Consider the following 17638-nt stretch of genomic DNA (forward strand, 5'->3'; position numbering starts at 1 on the left):
TTCCAGAACCACAGAAGAGACACACGCTTGACCATGAGTGTTTTCACAGAGAGAAGATGATGGGAAAGGTGGAATGGTGAATAAAAAATTAACCAAGAGAGAGACTGGAGCTCTTAAGGACTTGCCTTCAGATAGAAAAGCTTTCAATTATTGATGGATTCAAAATGCCAGAACACACAAGAGGACCTTAAGATAAAATGCAGTGGGAGCGGCCACCTCTCCAATACACAGACTGCATTCACGCAAATGGGAATATTCCAACGTTAATCGGAATTTGGTCATATTCTAAATATATGCATACATTTTCCACAGCAATAAACCCATTAGGAAACATTCTGATTACAAAAAATCAGAATAAAACATCCAACAAATGCCTGTATTAATTAGAATGTGGGGCTATATTCATTTATATCTGTGTGTGACCAAACAAGTAATGGTGGATGATATGAAATATGGGAAATCATCAAGCTCATCAAGGCTAAATACAGTAAAAACAATAATACTGTGACATTTTATTACAATTTAAAATATCTGTTTTCTACGTGAATATATTGTAAACTGTAATTTCTTCCTGTGATCAAAGCTGAATTGTTTTGCCTAATTACTCCAGTCTTCAGTGTCACATGATCCTTCAGAAATAACTCCAATATGATGATTTGATGATTCTGATTATTATCAATGATGAAAATGGTTTCTGTGGAAACCATTAATACATTTTTTAAGGATGTTTTGATGAATAGAAAGATCAAAAGAACAGCATTTATTTGAAATATAAAACCTTTTGTAAAATTAGAAATTGCTTTATTGTCACTTTTGATAAATTCATAATAATCATTAGTAAATCACCATGCTAAATAACTAAAAAAAAATTATTTAAAAATGGCAAAAAGGAAAAGCCAGAAAAGGAATGTGTAAATCTCTTCTCAGAATGGATCTTAATTGTAAATGCCAGGCAACAGGACTCGTGTCTTTACCAGGGAATACTGATACACGTGTGTGAGATCCTAACGTTAACAGAGCAGTGAGGAAAAAGCGATCACTCGCTGTTGAGTGGCACTGTTGTTAATTGGCTGTTACATGTTCCACATGCAGACGGTGGGGGAGTGTGTGCTGTTTAACACACACAGGATCGATGAAGAGAGCAGATGAGACTGAAGAATTAAGTGGCAGTGAGGAGTGAGATGACTGGGCCAGTGGAGGAGGAGGAGTGGTCATACTGGGTCCATCCCGAGGGAGGAAAACCATGTCACGTGTGTCCTTCCCCTCCCCCTTACTGAGACGCTTGGATCTCCCTCATATGGGACTATCCCATCCACTTTATCAGGGATGGATGCCTCACACAACACTGCACAACAGCGCTCTCTACTGGCAGAGGCAGAACGCCTTTCTCTGTGGCTCACAGGTGTGGCCACTGTACTGTAGGCATAGAGATGATGGGAGATGTGTGTGGCATTTTGTGCATTAGAGTTTAGAGTTTAGCAACAGGCTCAAGCATTAGCGTGCTTCGCATGACATGCACTATACAGTCATGCTTAAAATGGACCTTTAATAATCTTATATAGTGGTGAAACCATGTTATGATGTCGTTGTTTTGCTAGAAAACCATATGTAAAATAAAAATAAAATAAAAAAAACACGTCTATTTTTTTTATTATTTTTTTGGACAAGATTATTCACCAGAAACAATAAATCTAATGTTATAACACAAATAGTTGAGAGTCTAAATTCTAAAAAAGATCTTCCTCATCTTGACTTGTTTGGGATGCGTCCCACTATGTATTTTTTCAATACTTCACAGTTTTGCTTCAACATATGAAAGCCTATTTTTTCCATTTAAGAGGGAAAAAAAATCATGCTATGGTAAATCATAAAACGTTTATATTTATTTTATATTTACTTGCATAAAAGTCATTATCATGACATGAATACTAAAATTAAGGTACTAAATTATGACAAAAATATTGACATTATGAGCGAAAAAAATAATTATGACAACTCAACTTTGTCATAATTCTGACTTTTTATCTCATAATTTTGACTTTGTACGTCAATGTCCCCTTTTCTATCTCATAAATATATCTTAATATCTCATTTTACTTTTTATGCCATGATTATGATTATTTATGTCATAGTTATGATTTCCCGAAGCATGATTGTTTTCTTATGTTGAGAAAATGAGCTTCCGTATCAATCTCACGTTTAAATAACTTAAAACAGTTTTGCCTACAGACAACCCTGCAAAAATATCTATCAATACGGTAAAATGTCGAGCGTAGCGCAGTATACACTATCCCAGCGCAGGCACTAGTGCTCATGTTTGGGATAAGTAATCTAAGCGGGTTCATTTGACTCAAATGACTTAAATCACCGGAGGTCGACGCTCGCTGTACTGTTGTTTGAGATCGGTCATTTCTACACAATTGCTGTATTAAACTTTATCACAAGACGAATCGTGTCAACTCCGCTATCTGTACTCTCATTGGTGGTTGCTGTATCGTCTCACAGCTAATTTGCATACTGTTGAACTTCCTGTTTGACGTCTATAGCTCTATTCGGACGGGACAAGTTTAACATGGAGAGGTGGGGTAAAGTAATGATTACCAGAGCTACTCAGTGATTTTAGTCCCGTCTGAATGTGCATCTCAGTAATCATTACGGACCATATCAGTAAAGATTACTGCGACTTTTCCCTTCTGTAAAAATGTCCAGAAAAATGACCTCAGGTAATACTAATCCAGTGCGAATAGACCCGCTGTAAATATGTGCGTAAATACTCCATCATTTCCTGTTTAAAAGTAGTTTTCCGCTGTTTTTCAAGTATGGAGGCGCTTAAAAAAGCATTCAGTTGCGTTCTGGACGCTGGGACAAATCTGAGGCAGAAGGTTTTTTTACATACCAATCATATAAAAAAAAGAAGGTTGAAAGCACTTGTTAGAGGCACGAAACATCTTTTAGCGTTAGGCAAGCGCCTATTACCAACACAATCCAATCCGAAGTTAATTAATACATCATTCGACTGGACATAACTGTTTTATACTGTATATATAAATATAGGTTATGTGTGTTATGTGGGTTATCATGTGCACATGATATCAGGAAGCAACGTAATACACACATGACACCAGGAGGGTGGCGCAAGAGTTACTCCTCACACTTCTGCTAGTTTTACTGAGATCTCTTATCCCGTGCGAATTAGCCATTGATATTACAGTCGTACTGTGGTAAAATTACATTACTCCATCGATCCTTGTAAAACTAATCCCGTCCGATTAGTTTTCAAATTCATTTTGCCACCTCAAATCAGCAGTTCTTACTGAAAATGGTTATAGCTTGTTTAAAGTGTGAGTGAGTGTTGGGTGTGTCTCCTGACCTGAGCGGACCAGTTCCTGTTCCATCACTCCACATCCCAGCACCTCCAACCAGTCGCCCTGGAAGCGCACCTCCATCTCGAAGGAGGGGTGTGTGAAAGGAAAGTAGCAGTCCACCCAGCGGATCTCCAGATCTGCAAGACAGAATCAGACAGATGGAGGAGCTGAACAGAGGAAGTGAGGGGAAAATAAAGTGAGAACATCACAGGATTCCTACCGTCCCCAAAAAGGTGTCGCATGAGGTGCGTGAGTGCCCGCTTCAGATCGAACTCCACGAGTTTGACGGCCTCCAGCGTGTGTGTTTGCTGTTTCTGAGGCGTGCGGCGGCCAGCGCTCTCAAACAAACACAGGTCTTCACCATTCTCCACTCGAGCAAACAGCTGATAGAGAGAGGAAGGGCGAAAACAAGTGTTCAGAAAGATTATGATTTCATCATGACTTCTGATACCTGTCCTCAAACAACCTATTTATTACAGTCTGGATGCTTTAAATAAACAGCTTTTTCTACACGGATAGGCAAGGGCTTCTGGAAAAGCTTTGAAAGATCAAGTTTGTAAATACTTTCTTCTATAACATTTTGTTTTTATTTTTAGTGCATTGATAATGAATGCACTGATAACTGAAATGGTTTAATTTCTGAGCAACTGAAACAGAATTGCAAAAAAGATTCACCGTGTCAATCAGTCACGTGATTGGTTGAGCCACTGCTGCTTGGTGTGTTTAGTGTGTTTCTATAACAGTTTAAGAGAGAAAACTGGGAGTAAGACATTTTAGTTTACCTTGCCAAAAAGTGAACACAGTGGGTTCTTTCAAAACATCACTCTGTTTCTTTGATCATCCTGACCAGTGGTGCGTTTCCCAAAAGGATCGTTAGCCAACTATGGTCGCAAGTTCAGGTGTATTGTGTTGGTAACGATGGAACTGGTGGGCATAATTGGCTTCGGGAAACACACCAAGCAACAGTGGCTCAACCAATCACGTGACTGATTGACACGGGGAATCGTTTTTGCAATTCTGTTTCAGTTGCTCAGAAATTAAACAATTTCAATTATCATTGCATTCATTATCAATGCACTAATAATTTAAACAATAAATAAATAAAATACACACATACCTAACTCTTCAAATTGACAAATAAATATTTCATTCAATTCGCTGAATTAAATTAATGTCTTAAAATGCAGTGGAATGTTCAATGAAACCATACAACGATATGTTTTTAACTCGACTGGCTAGTAGTAATATTGATTAATATAATCATTTTAATGTTTTATTAGTATTATAGTTATTTTATTATAATAATCAGGGCTTGACATCAACTTTTTTGTTCACCAGCCACTGAGGCTAGTGGATTTCCAAAGATTATGTAAGCTGCCAAATAGATACTTTTAATATTATCTCATAATTTTGCAGCAGGAATATTAGGCTCGTGTCACTTTAAGACCTGACACAAAAAAATTACACATGCATTTTCTGTCAACTGTTTATGTTCACTTAAAACGTAAGTGACTGTGTTTACGTGAAAACTCCCCAAGACTGGCATTTTGACATAAAAAAATAACACGTCATATACCCTGAAACCGGAATAATTTTGAAAAATACCGTGATATGGATTTTTGGTCATACTGCCCTGCACCTAATCGATATGTAATAATGAAAATCAATATTTTTGACAGTACTGCGAGTGACTGTGTTACACGCCACTACTGAAATTCACCCGCATTTGGTGGATTGGTGGGTGTTAATGTCAAGCCCTGATTATAATACTTATAAATATGCATTTTATACACTTTTACTGTTTTATTTACAAAATGATTGAATATTTTTATTTAAACGTTTAAATTATTTTAAAGTTGGGATGAAATGGTAGTAGTAGTATTAATATTATTATTTTAATGTTTTGTAATTATTTTATTGTAAAATGTAACTAATGTGTATTACTTTATGATTATTTAGTCTTTTATTTACAATAGTATTGCATATTTTAATGTAAACATATTTTCTTCCATATTATGGCGTATGTCCATGTGAAACGGATTATAGAGAAGTAAGAAATGTGGGACTGGAGCTTGGTTTAATGCACTGGATGTTCACTGGATGGAAGCAGATCTGAAAGTGATCTTGCAGTTGATTGTAAGAAAGGGGTGGGGTTTAAAATGATTGCATCACATAAGCCAGACTTCTCCAATCATTCGGTCAGCTTAAACCCCACCCCTTTCTTACAATCAACCGCAAGATTTCACTGGCAGTCTGTCATTTTACAGGAAGACCCAGTTATGATATTTTGATTAAGAAGGTGGTCATTTTTTTTTTTTTTACATTATTCACTGATGAATCGCTCTCAATAACATGCATTTAGAACATGCACTAGTTTTCCAATTCATGCCAACTCTAAATATCCCTAATTTTTTAATTAGTTGACTTTTTTTTTTTTAGTCAGGCACTCCTGTCCTCCATAACGGACACTATTCTGACCTCATGGTTGGAGAAAAGCCGCACTCCCTCCATCTGGTGGAAGACAGGATAGTGTCTGGAGTCGATCTCATCTCGTCTGTACACATCTCCAGCCATCAGAAAGCAGTCGAGTCCCGAACGCACCAGCTCCTTCTGGTGGGCCGAGGTGTGAGCCCGCAACATGTGTGTGCGGTTCAGGTAGTAATTGTCTCCTTTTTTCCGACTGGGATGATCAGGAGGAATGAGCAGGCTGTCGAAGTTCTGCTCCACTGTCACTACTGGCCTGAGATTGTCATGTACAGAAAAGAGTGGGTTTCCGGTGCGACCGATGTACGAGCGGTAGAAATGGTCTTTGATGCGCTCTTTAATAAGCCACAAGGGGTGGTGGGGCCGGTTGTGAAGCTGACAGCCAACTTTAGACAAGATTTTAGCCGTCACATTGGTCATGTCATCTCGTGGGTAGACATGGCTGAAAACTTCGACTGAGTTTTCAGTGACGCGTGGCTGAGGAGCGGAGCCATCCGTCGACAGGGCCCTGCAGGAGTGCAGTTTGCAGGACGGGGTGAGGGCTCTGGTCCACCGACAGTCAGCGGGACAGTGACAGATAATGTGTTTGAGGAGAGGGAGGAGAGTCTGGGAACTGCTGAATAACCTCATAGTAGCTGGTCCATGAGTCTGTAAAGAAAACAGAGAAATACTTTAGTTCTGTGAAGTCTGTATTCCTCTTCCTGTTTCAAACAGAATTATCAGCAATGCTAAAGGGATGGGAAGAATTGGTCAACTCAGAGATGTTTTAATATCCTTGAGGTTTTGAATTGTTTGTTTAATATATATATATATATATATATATATATATATATATATTCATTTTACAATGTTAGTAATTTTGTAGTGTTTTTGTAATTTGTTTTTATTATTTAGTATTTTTATTATGTTTTTATCTATATAGTTTTAGTTATATCAGTTTTAACTATTTTAGTTAACGCTTTTATTTCAAGTGACACAAATGTGTTCTTTTATGGTTTTAGCTTTAGTTAACTATAATAACCCTGGATCGACCAATCAACCAATAATGCAATTAATTATTGAAGTCAACTAGTCAGTTTGTTTAGATTTCTTTTCTTTGCATTTAGTAAAGCTGAATTTTCAGCATCATTTACTCCAGTGTCACATGATCCTTCAGAAAACATTTTAATATGCCGGTTTGCTGCTCAAGAAGCATTTATGATTATCATCAATGTTGAAAACAGTTGTGCTGCTTCACATGTTTGTGGAAATTGTGATTTATTTTTTATTTTCAGGATTTTTTAAATAAAATAAATAAAAGTATTGATTTCTGTGTGAGAAGAAAATACCTTATTGTCCCAAAGCAATTTAATTCTAGTGTATATTTTGGGGTTTCACAAGCACCAAACAAGCGTCTATCCTATTTACTGTACTGTCTGTCTTGCTAAAACCCTCTCTGATAGAAGAATTTTAGCAAAGTAGTAAAGTACTTTTTACAATGCAACATTTGCTGTATTCCATAGATGCCAAAATAAAATACAAACATTTTTGTAACACATTTACGACCTTCAAATACTCTCAGACTTCAATAAAAGGTTTGAAGCTATTTATTAAGCTTATTTATTAGTTATCCTGGATGAGAACATGTGTCTATATTGAGATATTGAGTCAGATGAGACCAAAATAAAGCTTTTTGGAAAAACACCAAGTTGAACAGTACATAATCCTCACTATGAAGTATGTTGGTGAATCTGTAATGGAAGGCTAATTTTCTTCCAAAAACCCAGGACAAGTTGTGTTAGGATACACTGTGTCATAAACCCCATCAAGTACCAGCAGATATTAAATTAACTGACCCTGTCAGGAAGCTTAAACTGGGGGATGGTTAAATCTTCCAGCATGACAATGATCCAAAGCACATCTCAAAATGAACAGAATAATTAATTCACTGTCCACATGATGGAGGTTTTGCTGTGGACATAGCAGTCCCCTGACCCAAACCACATACAAACCTGTGGGATGAGCTGAAGAACAGAGTCCAGAAGCATGGAGCTCTGAATCTGGAGAGATTATGTATAGGGGAATGGGCGCAGATCTCATCTTATGTTCATCAACTTTATTACACATTATAGGAGAAGATTCAGAGCTGTTATCTTGGAAAAGGGAGGCTGCACAAAGCATTAAATTAAGGGGTGCCGATCGATTATTGTCGAATAAATATAATTGTATTTTACTTTAAAGGTGCTCTAAGCGATGTCACGCGTTTTATAGGCCAAAACATTTTTTGTCACATACAGCAAACATTTCCTCACTATCCGCTAGCTGCCTGTCTCCTGAACACACTGTAAAAACACGGTCCCTGCAGACTACACACACTGCAACAAAAACAAACTGGGCTAACCCGCACCACGAAACATAACAAACTATTCCAGCCAATAACCGACAAGAAGGGTTTGGGGGCGGGGTTTGGGGGGTTAGTGCACAGGTGAGGAGGAGGGAGGGTAAAGCTAGCCTCTGTTTTGTTTGACAATACTTTAAACGTCAACAAGAAGTGACGTCATCCAACATCGTTTAGAGCCCCTTTAAAGGTTGGATTTTTGTGAATATTTTGAGTGAAAGACTAAGGGCAGTTGTCGCCAGTGTAAACCCTCTTCTGGCGTAAACAAAAACTGCTGTCAGGATTTACTAAAGACACACATTGAAATATTAGCACTGAAAAGGCGAGGACAGTGCTATTTTGGCGGCTGACCTTATTGCATATGCATTTGTAGAAGTTTCCCTTTCAGTCACAAAATTTATGGGAGGAAAGTATTTAAATGAATCACGCAAGGTGATTTACTAAGGTTTGCGCTTTACTGGTGTTTGCGCTATTATTTACCGCCCAAAAAAGCATATTTTAAACCAGACAGTAATTTGCACTGCTCATGGTAGATTGTGTTGGTCATTATGGAAATGATCCGGCTGTGTCTGTGTTCTTTAATGTGCGTGTCGTCAGTAGATCACGAGCAGAACTTTCCATTCCCATCGGTGCTTTTATGGGACTGCGCTCTCACGCTAATTTGCCCTGTTTAGTAAATCGTTTGAGCTTCAGCAAGAACCAATGAGGTTCATTCTTGTGCATCAAGCAGGTCCGGTTGAGCTTCTGTTTATGTTCGCAGATCAATGTTTATATGTGAATAAAAGCCAAATTGAATCTGTTCATCATATAAAGTGATATTCTCTCTTCAGAAAATTTGGACTAAACCGCTCAATTCATTTGGATTAGTTTTATGATCACTTTTGGGTGAACTAACCCTTTAAGAGCGAATACGAACTCTGAAGTCGTTTGATGGCCACTGCTGCGTCTCGGTCTCGCTCTGGTAATAAACGCTGTTGTACGTGCAGTGGATATTCTCAGGCTCACTGGGCTTCTGTCGAGCAGTATGAGAGTTAGATTACATTACTGGGATGTCAGATGAGCTTGTGCACAGTGGACTTAACCTCAGAAACCCCTTGTGAGATGCACAGTGCCTGTTCTAACTTGTGACATAGAAAGCGAGGCCCCGTGAGAGAGTGATGAAATAGCAGGTGAGAGTTTAAGCCCTCACAAATGGAGAGACAGACAAACAGATGCTCATCTCATTGTCTTTGCTGCCAGCACACCGCACATAAAAACATCCATCGCATAGCGTGCTCAACCCGGGGTGTGGACGTGATTTATGTGGAGAGGAGTGTAATTGAATTAAGGGTGGTCCTCATCGCCCCCCTTTGATTTGCTCATTTTGTTTCGTTTTCTCGGTCTCTGACAATTTCTGATGCCTTTCTATTGCTTGTACCCTTACAATAAAGCACTGGATGATTACTGTATTCATGTACCACATATTCACATGATACAATGCTACGAAATACATCTATAAAATGTACTCAAGGCACTTTAAAGAATACCATGGTACAACTATGGCATTTGCTTTTCCCAAGATATATGTTCGAAATAAAATAAGGTAATTTACGCAGATAATTTAAAGTAATTAAAAGAAAACCAACTAATGGCACATGCTATTTCCATTGTATACTCAAAATTAAAGCCACACTATGTAATTTTTGCCACTAGAGGTCGTTTATTCAAAACAAAGGCGTGGCTTGATGACGCCTTGATTTGGCGGGATCATGGGAGCTGTTGTCTTCACCCCTCCAGCCGGTGGAAAATACGACGGGACTCGGTAGAAATCATATTTATGGATGACCGGTAATGTATTAAAGATTAATTAACGTTACGAAAGCCGTTGGGGAAGAACAAGCCGCTGGAGCGTTTGCTAACGATAGACGAGCGTGACATACGGCTCGAGAGCTTTTATTAACCAAAGCTTCTTCCGGCCACGCGTATGTGGGGTAACGGAGCGCAGTTTTATCATATTAGATACATTTGAGTGTGTTGAAAGATGTTACAATGCTACTCTGTGCATTCGCTTGGCCGGCTACTATATGAGACATGTTACACACTGCAGTGAACTAGATTGATATAGAGGATGGTAAAACATGGTACTTGCGGTAAATCAAGAAAAAGAGATTTAAACAATAAGATTAACTGTGTTGAGCTGTATAACATATATTTGTTTTCTGTTGATGAATGTACCCAAACAGTTGCTCACCTGTCTAATAAAACACATAATTTATTTAAGCATCTTTGGCGTTTCCATGGTTTCTACACAATATAACCGTAAATCGAGGCTAACGTGGGTATGATGTCATTGATAGGTCCTGGTTAAAACGTACTCGGTTACTAAGTAACCTCGGTTCTCTCTAGAGAGGGAACAAGTACTGCGTAATATCTTACGCTATGGGGAAAACCCCTTTTCCACGAGATATTGAAGCCAAAAATTATACTTAATTTTGAATTAATGCAAAACGCTGTGCGGGAGCATGCAGATATAGGCAAGACGGCTCGCGCGCCTATTGGCTGCCCTGCGGCAACAGCAGCAGCCTATCGAGAGAGGCCCTGCGTTACGTGATACCCAATGGGAGCGCTTCGCGCCTATTTCGTCACGTCCCGCCAGAATAGCCGTGGCCTTGGCCTATAAATACGCTCGACAGGCTGATACAAACTGGTTTTCATCACTGAACCGAACCAGCGCTGTTGTATGCACGGCAAGATACGCAGTACTAGTTCCCTCTCTAGAGAGAACCGAGGTTACGTTAGTAACCGAGTACGTTCTCTTACGAGAGTATCTCTTGTAGTGCGTAATATCTTAAGCTATGGGGAACACAATGCAGTACGTTCTCTTATGAGAGTATCTCTCGTACTGCGTAGTATCTTACGCTATGGGTATAAGTACGGGTTATTCAACACCCATGGAGCTGTTCTACCGATCAGTGAGCGATGCACAAGCAAAACTCAGCATTCTGCGCCGGCGCAGCGGGGCAGATAGTACTGAATTCTAGACCGACAGCAGCTTGGCCTGTAAGGCGGGAACCTCTAGGTTATAAAACCTTATAAATGTAGACGGCGAGGCCCAGCCTGCCGCCATACAGATATCTTGCAAGGTAAATCCCGCTAGACCACGCCCACGACGAGGCCACGCCCCTTGTGGAGTGCGCTCTGACACCAAAAGGACACTGCAGGCCCTTAGAAGTGTAAGCCAGCGCTATGGCATCGACTATCCATCTGGATAGGCTCTGTTTTGATGCGGGCAGTCCCTTGGAGTGTCCGCCAAACAAAACGAAGAGCTGCTCAGTCTCTCTGAAGACAGACGAGCGGGACACATAAGCTCTCAGTGCCCTGACAGGGCAGAGGAGACTCGCATCCTCCTCCTCATCATGAACCGGGAGGGCGCTCAGGGAAATAACCTGGGCCCTGAACTGTGTGTTGAGGGATTTGGGCACGTACCCATGCCTTGGTTTGAGTATGACTTTTGAGTCATTAGGCCCAAACTCCATGCATGACGCGTTTACTGAAAACGCTTGCAAGTCCCCTACGCGCTTCACTGAAGCGAGAGCCATAAGGAATACCGTTTTGAGAGACAGATGTTTCATGTCTGACGAATGGATTGGCTCGAAGGGGGGGTCTGGGAGGATTCAGTCTCCGAGCTCCCCTGAGGTATCGCACGACCAGGTCGTTTTTCCCCAGTGACTGGCCAGACTTCGGTTTTGCAAACGCCGCTATGGCCGCCACGTATACTTTGAGCGTGGATGGGGTTCTGCCCTTATCTAGCAGCTCCTGAAGGAAGGAGAGCACTTCCGTAACCCCGCAGTCTGCGGGTGAAAAGCCCTGAGCTTGACACCAGGCAGAGAACACCGACCACTTTGAGGAATAGAGCCGTTTCTAGCCTGTGTGATTGTGTCTAACCAATGCATGTAGGGATCATAAATCCGGGCGAGGATGCCAAATCGAGCCCTTTGCCTGAGAGAGGAGGTCTCTCCTCACCTGTATCGGCCACGGGGCAGTGCTGGTCAGCCGCATCAGGTCTGGGAACCAATTCTGGTTCGTCCAGAGCGGTGCCACGAGCAGCACTGGGCATCCGTTTTCCCTGATTCGTTCCAGCACTTGAGGCAGGAGCGAGACGGGGGGAAAAGCATAGAGGGGGCAGCGGGGCCATACGTGGGCCAGCGCATCCCTGCACTTGGAGAAAAAGTTTGGACAGTGAGCGTTTTCTTGGGACACGAACAAGTCCACGTGCGCTCTGCCGAATGTCACTCCAACAGCAGTTGGATCGTCTGCGGGTGCAGGGACCATTCCCCTGCTGTGACATTGTTTCTGGACAGACAGTCTTGTCCCAGATTCAGGCGACCAGGCACATGCGCTGCTTTCCATGAAAGCAGGTTGTGCTGAGCCAAGACCAGGAGGCGTTCCGTCAGCCTGTAAAGGTTTCGGGACCTGACGCCACCCTGGCGATTTATGTATGCCACCACTGACATGTTGTCTGACCGGACTTAAGATGTGGCAGCCTTTTATCTGGGGACAAACGCGCCGTAGCGCGTTGTCCCCTATCAGCATTTCCAGACAGTTTATGTGTAGGAGCTGCCCTCGAGCAGCGCTCCCCATCCCGAGGTGGAGGCGTACGTGGACACCACCGTCACACTCGAGGGAGTCCCCAGACTCACGCCTGACTGACACCAGTCGGATATATTTTCCAAGGTTCCAGAGCCGAAAACGCATTTCTTGTCGACCCTGAGGCGAAACAGACCAGAGGTCCATGCCCGGGGTGGAACTCGCGCTTTTAGCCATAACTGCAGTGGGCGTATGCGAAGCAGGCCCCGCTGAAGTACTGAAGATGGCAAGGCCATGAGGCCCAGCATTTTCTGAAACCTTTTGAGCGGGACTATAGAGCCGCGGCGAAAGGATTTTGCGGCGCGCTGAATGTCCAGTTCGTGCTCCGGCGACAGACGTGCTGTCATAGACATCGAGTCCCGCACTGTTCCCAGAAAAGAGATTTTCTGGCTGGGAAACAGCGAACCCTTCGCCCAATTGACTGTGAGACCCAGATTCTCGAGATGCTCGAGTAATGTGGTTCTGTGTTCAATGAGCTCTGAATGTGATCGAGCTAGAATCAGCCAATCGTCCAAGCAGTTCAAAACTTGCATGCCCTGAAGTCTCAGGAGTGCAAGGGCTGCGTCCATGCACTTCGTAAATCTACGGGGTGCTAGGGATAGGCCGAATGGTAGGACTGTGTATTGATATGGCTGGCCCTCGAAGGCGAATTTCAAGAATCGCCTGTGACGTGACGCTATCTGATTTTGGAAAACGGCGTCTTTCAGATCTATTGACATAAACCAGTCTCCCTGGCGCACTTGCGTGAGGATCTTCCTGGTTTTCAGCATTCTGAACTGGCGCTTCATAAGCACTCTGTTTAGCAGTCGCAGATCTAGAATGGGTCTGAGACCCCTGTCTTTTTTCGGTACCAGAAAATATCTTCTGCATAGCCCCCCTTCGCTCCGAGCCTGAGATAAAGGTTCTATGGCCCCTTTGCTCAGCAGTTTCGCTATTACGGCTCGAAGTAGATGAGATACTTCATTTTTTACCGTGGTTTCGACTCGCGCAGTGTAACGGCGGGGATGTCGAGCGAACTGTAGTGAATAGTCTCTTTTTATAGTGTTCAACACCCATTCTGATACCCCGGGGAGCTTTGCCCATGCCTCTGCGTGAATAGCTAGAGGTAGAATGAAATCCGGGCTCTGGCTGCGGCATAGCGGCGGCCGCAGAGCTTCGGTGTGCTGAGACATAAACACTGTGTTTACAGTGTGCGAGGCGGGAGGCGCGCCGATCATGGCGGGCAGCCTGGTCGCGCTCCAATTCTCTATGACAGATTCTGGAGAGAGAGCGAGCGGGACAAACCCCATGGGGTTGAGCGTGTCTGTGAGGGAATGTGGGCGCGGGACAGCCGGCACACTCACTGCACTGAAAACACCGTCGGCTTGTGCTGACTGAATGTGCGTCGGTTTCGTTTTTACAGAAACCGAGGGACACGTATCGTGTATTGTTTGTGGGCACTGTGTCGTGGGCACATTCACTACATTTTTTTTTTTTTTCACAATCGACATGAGTCTATTTTATTTGTGCTAGCCCTGAACTGTGGCGGGCTGTATCTGTGTGTGGGAATGGGCACTGAGACGTGGGCATTCTTACAACACTCATAACACCATCGGCCGTGGCAGGGAATACCAGAAAATACACTCTTTTTGGGATTTATCTGGGTCGCCGTAAAAATGGAGTTTGTGTGCAGGCAAGCGGGCTGTGGTACCGGCTTGTTTACTGCGAAATACACTGGAACAGTCACATTGTTTGGAACTGAACGAGCGAGAAGTTTCGGGGGAGTCTGGCCGCGCCGAAACTTAAACACCGTGGGTCTTAGCTGACTGTATGTGTGTTGGTTTTGTTTTACAGAAACCGTGGTACATGCAGTGTGTAGTGTTTGTGGGCACTGGGTTGTGGGCACATTCACTACATTTAATGCACAATTGACATGAGTCGACCTCATTTGTGCGAGCCCTGCACTGTGGCGGGCTGTGTTTGTGTGTAGAAATGAACACTGGGTTGTGGGCATTTTTATTACACTCATAACACCATCGGCTGTGGCCGGAATACCAGAAAATACACTGCTTATATGATTTTTCTGGGTCGCCGTGGAAACGGCATTTGTGTGCAGGCAAGCGGGCCATGGTACCGGCTTGTTTACTGCAAAATACACTGGAACAGTCCCATTTTGTGGAACTGAACGAGCGAAAGTTCGGTGGAAGTCTGGCCGCGGCAAGACTTTTTTTTTTTTTTTTATCTGCTGCGAGACCTGGGATCGAACACGGGTCTCTCGTGCAGATAAGAGAGCGTCATCACAGTTTTGTGTGTGTGTTGGTCCGGCCTCAGCGGGACAAAAACACAGTCTTTCCTCATTTCGCCGGTGACGCGTGCCCACGGGTCAGAGCGTCATCACAGTTTTGTGTGTTTCGGCGTTTGTTTGCAGGCGTGCGTGTTATACAACAAGCTCATTGCCGCAATATTGACATTTTCAGCCGCTCAGACTACGAGGAGCTGAGAAATATTTGAGAAATGGAGATTGATCCGGCCTCAGCGGGACCAAAACAAACTCTTTCCTAATTTCTCCGGTGATGCATGTCCACGGGGGGCGGGGTAGCTTTCTTGTAACGTAAAGAAAGCTAGCCGCACCGCGGTTTTGATGCTGGCCCGTTTCCCTGACGACTCGCGGGCAGAGGAAGGGAGGTCCGCAGAGCTTGCCCAATCCTCACTGTCCGACGCCAGGATAGAGCAGCTGGCCTTCTCTATAGATGCAGCTATCTCGTCGTCATTAACGGCGGAAGCGGAGGCGCGCGGCGGCCGTTGTCTGTCAGCAAGCGACTCGAGTGAAGCTGGTGAAGCTGGCGGGCGAATCGGCGAGTTTTCATGGGCTGGAGAAGGCTCGGGGACCCGCTGAGTACAGCGCGGCACTACAGCGGGCGGAAGAGCAGGCTCTGAGAAGGATGCCAGGCGAGTCCTCAGAGTCACCATGGGCATCAGCTCGTAATGAGGGCATTCGCCGTCAGTGAGCGCGGGAGCCGCGTTATCCTCACCCAGGCAGGAAGCGTAGATGACGTTCCCCGTCGCTGAGTGTAGCTCGGCACGAGCCTCAGGATCTTTGCATCTTTAAAAAGACACAGCTCTTTTAGGAGAGAGAGAGATATACAGTGAGATTGTGAGTCGCAGCGGCGAATACACACTCTTAGCAGTGAAAGGATATAGATGCCGGAAAGCGTAGCAGGTACGGCTGTTGAAGGCAGCGAGGTGAAGGCCAGCGGCTTCAGGCTCGTCCCGCAGAAGGCTTTCTGTCAACGGCGCGGCTTCTCACTCCGGATCCAGCGATGCAGTAGTGCTTTGCTGAAGAGATGAAAATCAGTTTGTATCAGCCTGTCGAGCGTATTTATAGGCCAAGGCCACGCCTATTCTGGCGGGACGTGAGGAAATGGGCACGAAGCGCCCCCAATGTGTATCACGTCACGCAGGGCCTCTCTCGATAGGATGCTGCTGTTGCCGCAGGGCAGCCAATAGGCGCGCGAGCCGTCTTGCCTATGTCTGCATGTTGCCGCACAGCGTTTTACATTAATTCAAAATTAAGTATAATTTTTGGCTTCAATATCTCGTGGAAAAGGGGTTTTCCCCATAGCGTAAGATATTACGCAGTACGAGAGATACTCTCGTAAGAGAACTGCGTATTTCTCTGGATTTAAACATTCTTAGAAACATTTGGGATAATGTAAGTAAACATATCAACAAAATATATAACATTGTTCTAGTGGTTTTGGGATATTTTGATCCAAAAATCGTACATAGTGTGCCTTAAAAGTACCATGGATATTACAATGTTTTAAGCAATTCTAAGAAAACCATGATACACCCTAAAACATGGCTTTACTGGCTCAACTCTGATATAGAATCATGCTATTTACGGTACATTTCTAAATGCATGGTATTGCCATGATTCCCCATGAAATTTCAGAGAATACAACAGAATCACTTAAAGAAATGTACCATGGTACTACCATGTTTTTTGTACATGGTATCATGGTATTACCATGGTATTTTGGACATACGGTATAAAAAAAGGTAAATTAATTTTAGTACTATGCTACATTCCAAAGTACACTGCAACCACAGGACTTTATGTAAGGGATATATTCACTTAAAAAACAGTACCATGGTACTGTCATGTTTTTTGGACATGTATAATGATAGTACCATGGTATTTTTGGAAGTACACTGAAGTACACATAACAAACAACAACAACAACAACAGCATGGTATTACCATGGTAGAACAAGGTAGTTCACAGAAAACCATGTTAAGACTATGGCACACATTGAAAGAACCATGCAATTCCCCTACTTCACGTCTAAACACACTTAATTACCATGGTATTTTAAAGTAATATTCAATGAACTATGCCACTCCCATGGAACATATCCAAAAAATGGCATGAACACAGTTAATTTTACTTTCCTCTTTTTTGTCCTTTGTTCGACCTCTCTATTAAGTCATATTCTGTATGTTCATCCTCTCAGTCATTCTCTCAATCCCTCAATCTCTCACTCTCTCTCTCTCTCTCTCTCTCTCTCTCTCTTTCTGCAGAGCATTTAGCAGGTTTGGATCGGGTGCTGGATTTTCTGAAGACACAGGGCTGTATTTATCACACAATAACAGTTCTTCATATTTGCTTTGACCAAGCAGTATTTTATGAGGCCGAAAGACAAATTTTTTCCTTTCATCTGATCACTCTTTTTCTCTCGATCCAGCAAGCAGCATAACATAGAGGCATTGTCACTCTGTGAGTCTCTCAGGAACACATGCATAC

The 17638-nt window shown here is 43.0% G+C and overlaps 1 protein-coding gene across 1 annotated transcript in view; it reads right to left on the reverse strand.

The window, feature by feature from the left end:
• Positions 1 to 17638, reverse strand: part of fars2 (phenylalanyl-tRNA synthetase 2, mitochondrial) — a 196617-nt gene that overhangs the window by 108133 nt on the left and 70846 nt on the right. The window contains exons 2-4 of the mRNA XM_077244126.1: positions 5844 to 6497; positions 3586 to 3748; positions 3371 to 3502 (exon numbers count right to left, since the gene is read on the reverse strand). Coding sequence (XP_077100241.1) covers positions 3371 to 3502; positions 3586 to 3748; positions 5844 to 6497 — 949 coding nt within the window. The remainder of the gene's footprint in view (positions 1 to 3370; positions 3503 to 3585; positions 3749 to 5843; positions 6498 to 17638) is intronic.

The sequence above is a fragment of the Siphateles boraxobius genome, unplaced genomic scaffold (genome assembly GCF_051911475.1).
Source record: "Siphateles boraxobius isolate OS27281-9 unplaced genomic scaffold, OSU_SipBor_1 26, whole genome shotgun sequence".
Lineage (NCBI taxonomy): Eukaryota > Metazoa > Chordata > Actinopteri > Cypriniformes > Leuciscidae > Siphateles > Siphateles boraxobius.